Consider the following 15340-nt stretch of genomic DNA (forward strand, 5'->3'; position numbering starts at 1 on the left):
GACGGCTGGTTAAAGCTATGTGTGTTATGTAGGTGTAGCAGGGAGTTAGTAGTTGTGTTGGTGTGTGTGTGTGTGTGTGTGTGTGAATATGTATGTATATATACACTGCTCAAAAAAATAAAGGGAACACTTGAACAACACAATGTAACTCCAAGTCATTCACACTTCTGTGAAATCAAACTGTCCACTTAGGAAGCAACACTGAGTGACAATCAATTTCACATGCTGTTGTGCAAATGGGATAGACAACAGGTGGAAATTATAGGCAATTAGCAAGACACCCCCAATAAAGGAGTGGTTCTGCAGGTGGTGATCACAGACCACCTCTCAGTTCCTATGCTTCCTAGCGGATGTTTTGGTCACCTTTGAATGCCGGCGGTGCTTTCACTTTAGTGGTAGCATGAGACGGAGTCTACAACCCACACAAGTGGCTCAGGTAGTGCAGCTTATCCAGGATGGCACATCAATGCGAGCTGTGGCAAGAAGGTTTGCTGTGTCTGTCAGCGTAGTGTCCAGAGCATGGAGGCGCTACCAGGAGACAGGCCAGTACATCAGGAGACGTGGAGGAGGCCGTAGGAGGGCAACAACCCAGCAGCAGGACCGCTACCTCCGCCTTTGTGCAAGGAGGAACAGGAGGAGCACTGCCAGAGCCCTGCAAAATGACCTCCAGCAGGCCACAAATGTGCATGTGTCTGCTCAAACGGTCAGAAACAGACTTCATGAGGGTGATATGAGGGCCTGACGTCCACAGGTGGTGGTTGTGCTTACAGCCCAACACTGTGCAGGACGTTTGGCATTTGCCAGAGAACGCCAAGATTGGCAAATTCGCCACTGGCGCCCTGTGCTCTTCACAGATGAAAGCAGGTTCACACTGAGCACATGTGACAGACGTGACAGAGTCTGGAGATGCCGTGGAGAACATTCTGCTGCCTGCAACATCCTCCAGCATGACCGGTTTGGCATTGGGTCATTAATGGTGTGGGGTGGCATTTCTTTGGAGGGCCGCACAGCCCTCCATGTGCTCGCCAGAGGTAGCTTGACTGCCATTAGGTACCGAGATGAGATCCTCAGACCCCTTGTGAGACCATATGCTGGTGCGGTTGGCCCTGGGTTCCTCCTAATGCAAGACAATGCTAGACCTCATGTGGATGGAGTGTGTCAGCAGTTCCTGCAAGACGAAGGAATTGATGCTATGGGCTGGCCCGCCCGTTCCCCAGACCTGAATCCAACTGAGCATATCTGGGACATCATGTCTCGCTCTATCCACCAACATCACGTTGCACCACAGACTGTCCAGGAGTTGGCAGATGCTTTAGTCCAGGTCTGGGAGGAGATCCCTCAGGAGACCATCCGCCACCTCATCAGGAGCATGCACAGGCGTTGTAAGGAGGTCATACAGGCACGTGGAGGCCACACACACTACTGAGCCTCATTTTGACTTGTTTTAAGGACATTACATCAAAGTTGGATCAGCCTGTAGTGTGTTTTTCCACTTTAATTTTGAGTGGGACTCTAAATACAGACCTCCATGGGTTTCCATTTTTTTATTTTTGTGTGATTTTGTTGTCAGCACATTCAACTATGTAAAGAACAAACACCAGTTCTGGGTTTGCTTTTCACAAGAAGCATTGCCTGATGTGAATGATGCCTCGCACAAAAGAGCTCTCAGAAGACCTATGATTAAGAATTGTTGACTTGCATAAAGCTGGAAAGGGTATAAAAGTATCTCCAAAAGCCTTGCTGTTCATCAGTCCACGGTGAGACAAATTGTCTATAAATGGAAAAAGTTCAGCACTGCTGCTACTCTCCCTAGGAGTAGCCGTCCTGTAAAGATGAGTCCAAGAGCACAGCGTAGACTGCTCAATGAGGTGAAGAAGAATCCTAGAGTGTCAGCTAAAGACTTACAAAAGTCTCTGGCATATGCCTTCATCCCTGTTAGCGAATCTACGATACATAAAACACTAAACAAGAATGGATTTCATGGGAGGATACCAAAGAGGAAGCCACTGCTGTCCAAGAAAAACATTGCTGCACGTTTACAGTTTGCACAAGAGCACCTGGATGTTCCACAGCAGTACTGGCAAAATATTCTGTGGACAGATGAAACCAAAGTTAAGTTGTTTGGAAGAAACACACAACACTATGTGTGGAGAAAAAGAGGCACAGCACACCAACATCAAAACCTCATCCCAACTATGAAGTATGGTGGTGGGGGCATCATGGTTTGGGGCTGCTTTGCTATGTCAGGGCCTGGACAGATTGCTATCATCAAAGGGAAAAATGAATTCTCAAGTTTATCAAGACATTTTGCAGGAGAACTTAAGGCTATCTGTCCACCAGCTGAAGCTCAACAGAAGATGGGTGTTGCAACAGGACAACGACCCAAAGCATTAAGGTAAATCAACAACAGAATGGCTTAAACAGAAGAAAATACGCCTTCTGGAGTGGCCCAGTCAGAGTCCTGACCTCAACCTGATTAAGATGCTGTGGCATGACCTCAAGAAAGCGATTCACACCAGACATCCCCAAAATTTTGCTGAACTGAAACAGTTCTGTAAAGAGGAATGGTCAAGAATTACTCCTGACCGTTGTGCACGTCTGATATGCAACTACAGGAAACGTTTGGTTGAAGTTATTGCTGCTAAAGGAGGTTCAACCAGTTATTAAATCCAAGGGTTCACATACTTTTTTCACCTGCACTATGAATGTTTATATTGGGGTGTTCAATAAAAACATGGTAACATTTTAATTCTTTGTGTGTTATTAGTTTAAGCAGACTGTGATTGTCTATTGTTGTGACTTAGATGAAGATCAGATCACATTTTATGACCAATTTGTGCAGAAATCCATATCATTCCAAAGCATTCACATACTTTTTCTTGCAACTGTATGCATATATATATATATATATATATATATATTGTAGGAAGGCGCAAGGGTCCGTCGTTGATGGAAGGTATGTGTCACCGAGGTTCCTGGCCTCGGTGAAGTGAGAGCCGGTATTTCCAGGTGTCAGCGGCAGGTAATGCTGATTGACACTTTGCTATTTTAGTATGGCTGTATAGCTGATCCGGGACGGCTCTTATTGGGAGTAGTCAAAGTGCTGGGTGGGTGACTACTGCCCACGTTCCAGGGCGGGTCTTGACTGGCCTATAAAAAAAAACTGCCGGCAGTGTCAACTGGGAGTGATTACCTCTCTCTGACAGAGGAACTCTGGCAATCGCTGGTGTGGAAACTGAGCCTTGTGCTGGGCTGAAAAGCTGGGACCTGTGTGTTGGGAGAGCAGGCCACCCAAAGCCTGCATTTGGACTGCTGGAGGCAGAACCGCCAACAAGTTGACGTTTTTTGTTATGCACAAACTTTCTACTCGGTGTGAACAAACATTAACCCTGCAAAGAGTGTTTTTTGTTTGACCTTATGTGTGAATAAACACTGACATTTGAATTATGAACTTGTACTTTCCCTCTGTACTGCACCTGCTTATCCCAACTGCCAGAGCGAATCCCCACAATTGGTGGAGGATGCGTGCATTGCAGGCGTGAAGGCCGAAATATTTTTGTTTTTCCAGGCACGGTTGGATGTCTTACATCAAACCAGCGAGATTACAACCCATGTCCCTCGACTAAATGGAAGCTGTCGTGAAAGCCCTCGTGGAAGTTAACCTGCAACATTGGGAGATCAATAAGCAACAGCAGGAAACAAACCAGCTGCTGTTACAACATGTGATGGCGATGCCCGGAAAGCAGTCCATGCAGCGATCCCCAAGATGACACCCGCAGACGACGTCGAGACCCATTTGGCGATCTTTGAGAAGGTAGCCGTGAGAGAGAAGCTACCCCGGGAGCAAAAAAGTGTTATTGAGTATGTCACCCAGATGCAAGGATGGATGGAAACAGTGCCTCTGGTCAGGGAGCATATGGAGGCAGCGCAGCAAGCCCAGAGTAGGGTCTATAATCGGCAGGCTCTGGTCCGGAACTTTACCCGGGTGATCGGGTTTGGGTTCTGGTACCAACCATAGACAGTAAGTTTCTAGCTAGGTGGCAGGGGCCCAACGAGGTACTCGAGAAAGTGGGAGAGGTAAATTACAAGGCACACCAGCCGGGGCGGCAAAAGCGGTAGCAGGTGTACCATGTGAATTTACTAAAACCATGGAAAGATAGGGAGTCCTCTACTGAAGACAGCTAAAGTTTAATATGACCTCATAGCACATGTCGACGTTTACTAAATTAGTGAACTAACTGGTGGTCCAACCGGACCCATATACGTCTTTTGTCATGTGCTGTTATATCTTTTAAAACATTACTTTTATTTATTATTTCCTTTTAAAATACACTTATAGGTCAATGCTACCAGAACTAAAACAGATTAAAACTAACAGTGGCATGGGTCGCTCCCTCTTTTTTCTATATCCCAGTTTTGTTGCTGTTACCTCATAGCAATTAAGTAGTGTCGATACCAACTGTAGTCTATTTTGCGGTTTGCAGCTATCTGAATAGTTGTACCTGTACTAGCTGTAATTAACTCCTATTACGGTGCTCCCTCACTGTCACTGAGCCTAAAAACATAAACGCTCATGCACCCTGCATGTTTCGCTGGTAACCCAGCCTCTTCAGGGGAACGTAAAAATTGCTGACAGCCTCTCCTCTAAACAGGCTCAGGAAGCCAGGGAGTTCATTAGTCGGAACATGGATGTGTTCTCGGACCTCCCTGGACGCACTTCCATAATCCAGCATGACATTGTCACTGAGCCTCAGGAAAAAGGCGACAAGCCATCACGGAGGAAGTGCAGCTAATGCTGCAACTAGACGTCATTGAGGAGTCCAAAAGTGAATGAGCTAGTCCCATAGTCTTAATACCCAAGCCGGACGGGACGGTTCTGTAACGATTTTCGCAAACTAAACTAAATCTCCAAGTTCGATGCATATCCCATGCCCCGGATAGATGAACTAATTTAGAGGTTAGGACAAGCCCGATATGGCAGCAGTCCAAATGTAGGCTTTAGGTGGGCTGGTCTCCCAACACACAGGCCTAAGCTTTTCAGCCCAGCACTGGGTTCAGTTCCCACACCAATGATTGCCAGAGCTCCTCTGTCAGAGAGAGGTAATCACTCCCAGCTCACACTGCCGGCTGGGTTTTTTAAAGGCCAGTCAAGACCCGGCCTGGAATGTGGGCAGTAGTCACCCACCCAGCACTTTGACTACTCCCAGTAAGAGCCGTTTCGGATCAGCTATACAGCCATACTAAAATAGCAAAGTGTCAATCAGCATTAGCATTAGCTGCCGTCAGTACGCGTCAGCTTACCTTGACAATATCGTCATCCACAGTACCGACTGGGAAAGTTATCTACCCAAAGTGCAGGCTGTAGTGGACTCCCTTAGGAAGGCTGGACTGACCGCTCACCCAAAGAAATGCGCTATAGGGTTAGAGGAGACTAAGTACCTTAGGTACATCATTGAACGTGGAGTTGTCAAACCCCAAGTGAATAAAATAGAGGTCATTCGGAATTGGACACAACCTGTCACCACGAGGCAAGTCGTTCCTGGGAATGGTGGGCTATTATATGAGGTTCGTTCCCCATTTTGCCACTTTAGACGCTTTTTCCACATTGAAGTCGGTCCTGTACGGGTCGCCGGTTTTGGTGACACCCGACTTCAAGAGGGAGTTTGTTGTACAGACAGATGCCTCTGAAGTAGGCCTCGGAGCTGTACTCTCTCAGGAAATCAATGGGGAGGAACATCCCGTTGTTTTCCTGAGCTGCAAACTCATCCCAGTTGAGACTGGGTACCGTATAGTGGAGAGAGAGAGTGCCTGGCCATCAAATGGGCACTCGAGTCTCTTCGCTATTATCTGTTTGGGGAGAAAGTTCCGTCTGGTGACCGACCACTCCCCTCTCAAGTGGATGAGCCAGGCCAAAGAGAGGAATGCTCGGGTCATCAGATGGTTCTTGTCATTACAGAACTTCAAGTTCTCAGTGGAACACAGGGCAGATCGCTTGCAGGGAAACGCGGATGCCTTGTCCCGGGTACACTGTCTGGCAAGTGTTCACACCCTGAGGGTTTAACAAAGGGGGGAGGTGTGTAGGAAGGTGCAAGGGTCCGTCGTTGACGGAAGGTATGTGTCACCGAGGTTCCTGGCCTTCGTGAAGCAAGAGCCGGTATTTTCAGGTGTCAGCGGCAGCTAATGCTGATTGACACTTTGCTATTTTAGTATGGCTGTATAGCTGATCCGAAACGGCTCTTACTGGGAGTAGTCAAAGTGCTGGGTGGGTGACTACTGCCCACATTCCAGGCCGGGTCTTGACTGGCCTTTAAAAAACCCAGCCGGCAGTGTGAGCTGGGAGTGATTACCTCTCTCTGACAGAGGAGCTCTGGCAATCATTGGTGTGGGAACTGAACCCAGTGCTGGGCTGAAAAGCTTAGGCCTGTGTGTTGGGAGACCAGCCCACCTAAAGCCTACATTTGGACTGCTGCAGGCAGAACCGCCGACAAGTTGACATTTGTTATGCATGAACTTTCTACTCGGTGTGAGCAAACACCAACCCTGCAAAGAGTGTTTGTTTTTTGGTTGACCTTATGTGTGAATAAACATGGACATTTGAATTACGAACTTGTACTTTGCCTCTGTACTGCACCCGCTTATCCCAACTACCAGAGTGAATCTCCACTATATATATATTTATATATATATATATATATATATACACACACACACGCACACACAGACAGTGACGGATCCAGAGCCTGGTCTCGGGAGGGGCACTTCCAGATTATTTTCTGTTCGCCGCCACAAAACAATGGTGCTTAAAGAACAGACTACACAGTGTAGAGGTATACTGTATATTGTGTGGCATAGTGTATGCTATATGTGTATAACATGAACATATTTTACATGAAAACTTACAATTACTTGGCTTGACCCTTGGGGATCTTGGACACCACCTCAACACTTTGGCTGTGGGGCTAGGTGGAGCTGATGTGTTTTATCCTAATGAAAAAGATTTCATAATAAGGATTTGGAGAATGGGCAGAGGAATAGCAGAGTAGAGAGAGACTGGTGCTGCTACTAGGAGGCTCATACCATGGGGGAGTAATAAAGCCCACTATAATGCCCCCCCAGTAGAAATAATTCTCTTTATAATGTGACAGTGCAAAAAATATCCCCCTTGTAATGTCCCCATAGTGCCCCCATAATATGCCAGTATAAAATACCCCTATATAGTGCCCACAGTAAATGCCCCCATAGTGCTCCTCTCCCCCCTTCCTCCTAGTGCCCCCCATAATGTACCAGTATAAAATGCCCCATATATAGTGCCCCAGTAGATGCCCTCAGTGTCCCCCATAATTTGCAAGTATAAAATACACCTTCTTAGTGCCCCCCCCTGTAGATGACCCCATAGTACTCCTCTCCCCCCTTCCCCATAGTACCCACCATAATGTGTCCCAGTATAAAATGCTACTGTACAGAGCCCCCCATATAAAATACCCCTTCTTTGTGGCCTCAGTAGATGCCCCTATAGTGCCCACCAATAATGTGTCAGTAATAAGTGCCCACCAATGTGTCAGTAATAAGTGCCCACCAATAATGTGCCAGTAATAAGTGCCAACCAATAATGTGCCAGTAATAAGTGCCCCCAATAATGTGCCAGTAAAATGTACATCCAATCATGTACCAGTAAAATGTGCCCCCATAGATGCCCCCCAATCATGTGCCAGTAACAAGAGCCCCCCCCCCTTTCCCAATGTGCCAGTAAAAGTAGTGTACATATATAAAAAAAAAAAAAAAAAAAACACTTATAGTTACCTCCATGTCAGCCTATCAGAGGAACGGGGAAAGGACATGCCTCTCCCTCCTGCCCCGCCGCAGCACAGCTATCTGTATTGCTGTCCTGAGGACGGTGATACAGATGACTATGGAGATGAGCGTTTCCACAATGCGCTCATCTCCCTGTGCCCTGCCGCCGCCCCCCACTTGTGAGCAGGGCTGCGCCACCGTAGCCGAATCCATAACGGAATTCTTAGATAACCCGAACCTTGTACGCCGAACTTCAAAACACAAGTCCGCTCATTCCTAATTATTATGTGTGTGTACATAAATATATATATATATATATATATATATATATATATATATATACACACACACATACTACTAATGACAATATCTGCATGTACTTTTTATGGGGGGGCCAATTCTGAGTTTTGCTATGGGGCCCCATGATTTCTCTGTATGCCCCTGCACGGAAGCACTCCATTCCACAGCGAACCTTTCGGTTTGTGGACCCATTTAAGTGAATTGGTCCACATCCGTAATGCGAGGTGCACACGGCCAGTGCCCGTATATAGCGGACCCGCTATTTGCAGGAGGCCGTAGTATAAATATAAACTTTTATTCTGACAGTTCCTGCTCCTGAAAGTGCCCAGGAGGCTGTGCTTTACTCCAAAGCACTCTCTGCATTGAGATGCTTCGCAGCCTGCCCTCTGTCCTGAGTGACAGCAGTAGTTTTCTCCTGTTTGGATACTATAGCTGTCGTTCTGAGTAGAGGGGAGGAACTGTGAAGCAGTTCAATGCAGAGAACACTTCTCAGTGAAGAAGAGCCTGGCAGAATAGAGTGTCATAATCACACTTGATCTAAAAATAATAATAAAGCTCCATAAAAGGTATGTTTGTTTTGCTTCTTCTGGCCGTTACCTATTGGTGTAGCTGGCCAACTAAGACCTGTCCTAGGTTGTTAATATAGCTTATATGTTTATACAGCTAGACCTGCCAATAACCTTAATAAAGTTCCTATGTTTGTGTTTTAAAGACAAAAACAGAGTTATTTACAGTGACTTCATGTTTGGAATATAACTGTTATATATATTGTGTTCACAGAAGCAGAAAAGATAATGTGCCGTTAAGATTCATTATATGGATGTGAGATGGGCTGAATGGCACAGTGGAAATAGCAAAAAGCATAGCGTTAAACTGTTGTTGCTGGGCAGGAGTCTAGACCAATCACAGCCAGCCTCACACACAGCAGGAGTCTTGGCCAATCACAGTCAGCCTCACACACAGCCTGTGTGGGAAATTCCCTAACAGGAGCTGCTAGAAATTATTATTCACCAGAGAGAGAAAAGCTGAACTGACATTCACTCCACTAAGAGCTGTGTTTTATGGAAGCAGAGAGACCAAAATAGTTCCACCAATTGCAAACTACAAAGTTCACAATCCAAGTTCAAATTCCATATTGCAATCCAAATTGCATACAACCATACCAGATCATACTCAACCAATCTGCAAATTGTTACTGCATATTGCAAATTGCATCCAAATTCAGCAAGTGAACTATTAGTTAGACCTCAGATATACCTCTCAGAGAGATCATTAAGTGCTTAAATAACTTCAAGTGGGAGTACAGATACTCAAGAGAGAAATATATCCACCATTTTATGTTGAATGACAAGATTGAACAGTTGAACCACCATCTTATGCATACCGCCATTTTATGATACTTTATTCAACACAGGTTTTGTACCTGGACTATCTGCTGCGGAGGCGGAAGTGTTATATGAAGAAAAGTTGAAGTTAATAAAGAAGTTATTTCAAGCATTTGGTGTGCTCTTTAATCCTACTGCTTCCATAGAACGGTGCTAGAGGAATTACAGAGTAATAGACAGTCTGGTTAGACTAAAAAGTCAAAAATTCTTCTAATGCCACAGTGCAAAAGGCACTTCATAGTGCTGTGCCTGCCACAATTGGTGTCAGCAGTTTTGTATGGTCAAAACAGCTGACAGATTCCCTTTATCCCTTTAAGACTATGGTTATCTCTGCAGATAATCTTTTTCATTGCATTGACTGTATTATGGGCTAAAACAATATTTGCAACTGGTGTTTATTAAAAAGTCTGATCCATCTGTCATCTGCAACCTGCATGTATGGATACACATTGCAAGCTGCTCAGCACTGTTAAATGTGAAATCTGCCAGAGTTCTCTGTTGGCTCAGTCTCCTATTTCTGCTCTTCCAAATGCTCATGAAGCTGACACACCTTTTGATTTAAGTTTTTTTTTATTTGGTTTTAAAAACATCAGCTTAGATCTGTGTTCAGACAGGGAGAGAGAGAGAGTGGGGCAACAGACTAAACAGAGGCTACAGACCTATCAAACATATATCGGTGTACAGTGGTGTGATACAATGTGTGCCACGTGCTAGGACTAGAGTTACTGGGCTTGAAATTTGTATATCTGTATGACAGGATCTACCTCACCTTGACAGGTAGTACTAGCAAGTCAAGTAGTACTCTATTGTAGAATTTAGTTATCAGATAGAATACATAGAACGGAAGGCATTTAGGAGTATTCCGCTCTGTGCAGTTGCGTTACAATTGACAATGAAAGGGGACAAAACGGAAGCGTTTTATTCAGGAAAATAGAAATGCTAGTGTGAAAGTAGCCTTACCTATGAAGCCTAAGAAATTCTGATGATAGTCTTATGACTCTCACATATATCAGACTGAACTATGATTATGATGCATTACCCTTGAATGTTGAACCTTAAAGGGGTTATCCGAGTTATGGAGAAAATAATTAAAACCTCATAAAACTCATCAGGACATACATATACATTAGTTAAGCTTGATTTCTTAAGAGAGAAACCCATACTTACACCTTTTCATGGTTCTGTTATTGCTGTGTTTACATGCTGAAGTACATGCTGAGGGGGCGTATAACAACAATGCCTGAGCTCTCCCTCATGAATATTTGTGGGCGTGAACAATCTGACCTAAAGTTTGCATTAAAAAAACAGTCACATGATCATCTCCTAGCTCACACAGGCAGATCTTCCTGTTACATTGCAGATACAGCTACAGCCACAGTGCCGCAGGAAGGTAGGCAAACATAAACATAGATGTAAACAATGCGTGGTGGACCGTCGGAGCCATGTAGAAATGGTGAAAATACCTAAAAACATATGGGGGGACCTTGATTCAGCTGTTAATAGTGAGTACACTTAAAGGGGTTGTCCGGGATCAAATTTTTTTTTTTTTTTTTTTTTGTGTACTCCCTATTAACAGCTGAATCAAGGTCCCCCCATATGTTTTTAAGTATTTTCAACATTTCTATATGGCTCATACGGTCCACCCACGCTTTGTTTACACCTATGTTTATTTTTTCCTACCTTCCTGCCGCACTGCACTGTGGTTCCCAGCACAGCGCGGCATCACGTGGTTTCATCTCTGCCGTGACTCCGCCCCCTAATTAATATTCAGTGCTCTGCCTCTTTCATTCATAATAAAGCGCCCTGCTCGGTGACGTCACCGGACCGGATGGGCGTGGCTTAGCGCGGTTGGTTGCCGCCTTGTTACCGCCCATCCAGGCACTTTGAATAATTCATGTGGCTGAGGGTGACGTCACCAGGCTCCCTGGGAAGCAGAAGAAGAGGCTTCACTCGGCAGAAAGGGACCCAGTACGTCACCGAGTCTTGGAAACACAGCGCTTCCGGCTGAGAGTTGTAGATTTGAAAACTGGGCATTAGAAATGTCGGGTAAAGGTAGGACAGGCACGATTGTAACATTTAGGGCATTGTTGTACACATACTCCAATCTTCCCAATCCCGGACAACCCCTTTAAAAAAAAAAATTGAAATTGATCCCGGACAACCCCTTTAAAATATGATATCCTTGTCTACCTATCTGAATGCTATGGTTACACTAGTTGAAATTGATCGGTTGTAAGCAAGATAGAAAATTGGTACAAAAAATTCAAAAATCATTAAAGAAATGTCCTACTTAGGTATTAAAAAATTGAAATTTGCTCTAATTTCAGATAAAATGTCTTTTGATTATTTTGACTACAAAGGAGTCAGATTTGCTGTTGGGGTACAATCAGAAGAGACTCTCAACCATGCTGAAAATGAATTTGAAGTACTTGATGATGACATTTTTAATGTAACCTATCCTAAATCAGGTAATTATCATATATTTGTTAAATCTTTTCATAGTTCCTTTAAACTAGGGCTGCAGTAAACGATTATTTCAGTAATCGAGTATTCTATTGATTATTTTTTACGATTAATCGAGTATTCTAATAAGAAAAAATTAATTAATAGACTGTTTTCCTTTATAAAAATTCATCAGACCCCCTGCCATCAGTCCCCAAGCCCCTTCGTTCCCCCCTGTGTGATCAGCCCAAGTGCTTCAGTTCCCCCCAGTGCCATCGGCTCCACTATCCCCCAGTGCCATCAGCTGTTCTCCCACTGCCTTCAGCTCTCCCCCACCCCAGTGCCATCAGCTCTACTCCCACAGTGCCTTTAGCTCTCTCCCACCCCAGTGCCTTCAGCTTCTCCCCACTTGTGCCAGCAACTCTCCCTCCTTGTGCCAGCAGCTTTACCCCTTGTGCCAGCAGCTCTTACCCCATTGTGCCAGCAGCTCCTCCCCCTTGTGCCAGCAGCTCTTCCCCCCTTGTGCCAGCAGCTCTTTCCCCCTTGTGCCAGCAGCTCTTCCCCCCTTGTGCCAGCAGCTCTCCCCCCCCCCTTGTGTCAGCAGCTCCCCCCTTGTGCCAGCAGCTCCCCCCTTGTGCCAGCAGCTCCCCCCTTGTGCCAGCAGCTCCCCCCTTGTTCCAGCAGCTCCCCCCCTTGTTCCAGCAGCTCTCCACCCCTTGTGCAAGCAGCTCTCCACCCCTTGTGCAAGCAGCTCTCCACCCCTTGTGCTAGCAGCTCTCCCCCCTTGTGCTAGCAGCTCTCCCCCCTTGTGCTAGCAGCTCTCCCCCCTTGTGCTAGCAGCTCTCCACCCCTTGTGCTAGCAGCTACCCCCCCTTTGTGCCAGCAGCTCTCCCCCACCTTGTGCCAGCATCTCTACCCCCCTTGTGCCAGCATCTCTACCCCCCTTGAGCCAGCAGCTCTACCCCCCTTGAGCCAGCAGCTCTCCCCCCCTTGAGCCAGCAGCTCTCCCCCCCCCCTTGTGCCAGCAGCTCCCCCCCCCCTTGTGCCAGCAGCTCCCCCCCCCTTGTGCCAGCAGTTCCCCCACCTTGTGCCAGCAGCTCTCCCCCCCCTTGTGCCAGCAGCTCTCCCCCCTTGTGAAATCATCTCCCCCCTGCTCCTCCTGACACCCGGAGTGCACAGCGTCATTGGTTGCCATGACGCTGTGCACTCCGGGTGCCCGGCCTTAGTCGCACCAACTTACCTTTCCAGCAGGGACGCCGCCAACACTCCATCGTTCCGCGCTGCTCTGCGTCTGACGCCACACAGCGCATCAGGTCACAGCGTGCGTACGTCAGGAGGTCAGTGCAGCATGGGACCATGGATGTGCTGTGGAGTGTCTGGAGGCCCCCTGCTGGAAAGGTGAGTATTGTGGGCCAGCGGGAGACCACGGATAGTTTTCCTTTTGTTTTAGCCCATTTTCACTTTTGTCATTTTTTCCCCCCTTTATTTTTGGCTAAGACTGCTGTAGTTGTTAAAAGGTATCTGTCAGCAGATTTGTATTTAAAAAACTAGCTGACTTATTGCACATGAAGACATCTGTGTTGGTCCCATGTTCATAACCATAAGTGCTCGCATTGTGGAGAAAAAAAAATGATGTTTTAATATATGCAAACAAGCCTCTAGGAGCAATGGGGGCATTGCCGTTACACCTAGAGGCTCTGTTCTCTCTGCAACTGCCACGCCCAAGGGCTTTGATTGACAGGGTCAGGTCCTTGTCCTGTCAATCAAAGTGGAGACGGAGTGGCAGTTGGTAGGTAGAGCATGCTGCTAGCAAAGGTTAAAAATGTCCAAATAGCTAGACAGCCACTTTTATCACATACTGGAAACAGAATAAAAATATCAGAAAAAGAAACTATTAGATGAATTAGGGAATATGTATTACTATCTGGTGTTAATGGGAGATGTACTCAACCTGTGTCTGCTTGATAAAATTGTTGATTACTTTGCTATTTTGCTGGATGCATTGTTTTCTAACTTTGCAATAAATCCCATAATAGTGTCATAAGGGCTAATTATAATTGTTACAGTACAGTAGTATTTTGCCTTTATTAATTTAGACTTTCACAAGCTGTTAGACCACATGCACATGGCTATAGAACAAATCCATTTTCTACAGTGTCATTTAAAGTATCTATAGTGCATGAGGTCTTTACCGTAACTATGAGGCATACATAGTTTTTTTTCTCTTGGATTGTATATGTACAGTGATGTGTTGTTGTCTATATGTACAGTAATGTGTTGTTGTCCCTTGGACCAAAGTACAGGTATCATGGGTGTAGCTAAAGGTTCATGGCCCCTAGTGCAAGAGCTCAGCTTGGGCCCCCACTTCCCTCAGTGCTTTGTGGCCAGGGACAGGGAAGCACATAGCCTTCATGCTGCCTGAGGCAAAAATTCAAACGGCACCCCCTATGCCAAATTCTTGACCTAACCTCTTCCTTCCAGCCAGAGGTGTAAATTGACCAGCATGCACTTTCTATAATTCCGTTGTCTTTTTATGTGGCACAAGGGTCTTGGAGCCCCCTCAGGATCCTGGGCCCAGTAGAAACTGCTACCTCTGCACCCTCTATAGCTACGCCCCTGATAAGTATTATACAGAGTATAAGTGCATACAGTATATATGGAGCAGTATATATTTGCCACCATAAGGCCTCTGTACATAAAACCTTATTTATGTGAAGTCAACCAGTAGCTCTAAGTGTCACTAAGGCTTTCATAAAACTTTTGATATGTCATAACAGCATATCTAAAGTTTTGATCTGTGGGGGCAGAGTGCTGAGACCCCCATCAGATGCTAGTATGAGAAAAGAGAAGTTCTTACATAGTGCACTCTCGAGAAGAATCGAGAAGAGTTCATAGACTTTCTCTTCACCCTGTCTACTGCAGCGAGAAGATGAGCGTGCTTCTGTACGTGAGCACTTCTGTCTCTTCATTCTAGTGATCGGTGGGTGTCTCATCACTCAGATCCCCACAGATCTAAACCTTTCATATGTCACTATGGAATTTCAAAAGTATTTTGAAAGCTCAGTGACCCCTTAAAGAAATTGTATATCTGGCCAATTATATACATATATAAAATGTTTTATGTGTTAACTCTTGCAGGTAGTAATTGGATGATTCAAATCTTGAATTTAATTAAACACAAAGGGGATCTTGAAAAAAATAACATGATACCTATCTTTATGAGATCACCATGGTTTGAATCAATTGGCAATCGAGAACCAATCGAAAAGATGGAATCTCCAAGAATATTATCTTCCCATCTACAACACCACATTTTTGCAAAGTCTTTTTTCAAATCTAAGGCAAAAGTAAGTAAAACATGACACTTTTACAGAGTCAGAATGCTTGCCCATAAGACACGCACAAGTGTTGTCAGAAAAGTG

General features: G+C 45.5%; 1 protein-coding gene across 3 annotated transcripts in view; it reads left to right on the forward strand.

Annotated features, from left to right (window-relative positions):
• Positions 1–15340, forward strand: part of LOC121002897 (sulfotransferase 2B1-like) — a 113541-nt gene that overhangs the window by 28817 nt on the left and 69384 nt on the right. For all 3 annotated transcript variants that reach the window (XM_040434543.1, XM_040434559.1, XM_040434551.1), the window contains exons 2-3: positions 11804–11944; positions 15057–15265. In XM_040434543.1, the coding sequence (XP_040290477.1) occupies positions 11809–11944; positions 15057–15265 (345 nt within the window). In that variant the 5' untranslated portion in view covers positions 11804–11808. The remainder of the gene's footprint in view (positions 1–11803; positions 11945–15056; positions 15266–15340) is intronic.

Source organism: Bufo bufo, chromosome 1 (assembly GCF_905171765.1).
Source record: "Bufo bufo chromosome 1, aBufBuf1.1, whole genome shotgun sequence".
In the NCBI taxonomy this organism is placed as follows: Eukaryota; Metazoa; Chordata; class Amphibia; order Anura; family Bufonidae; genus Bufo; species Bufo bufo.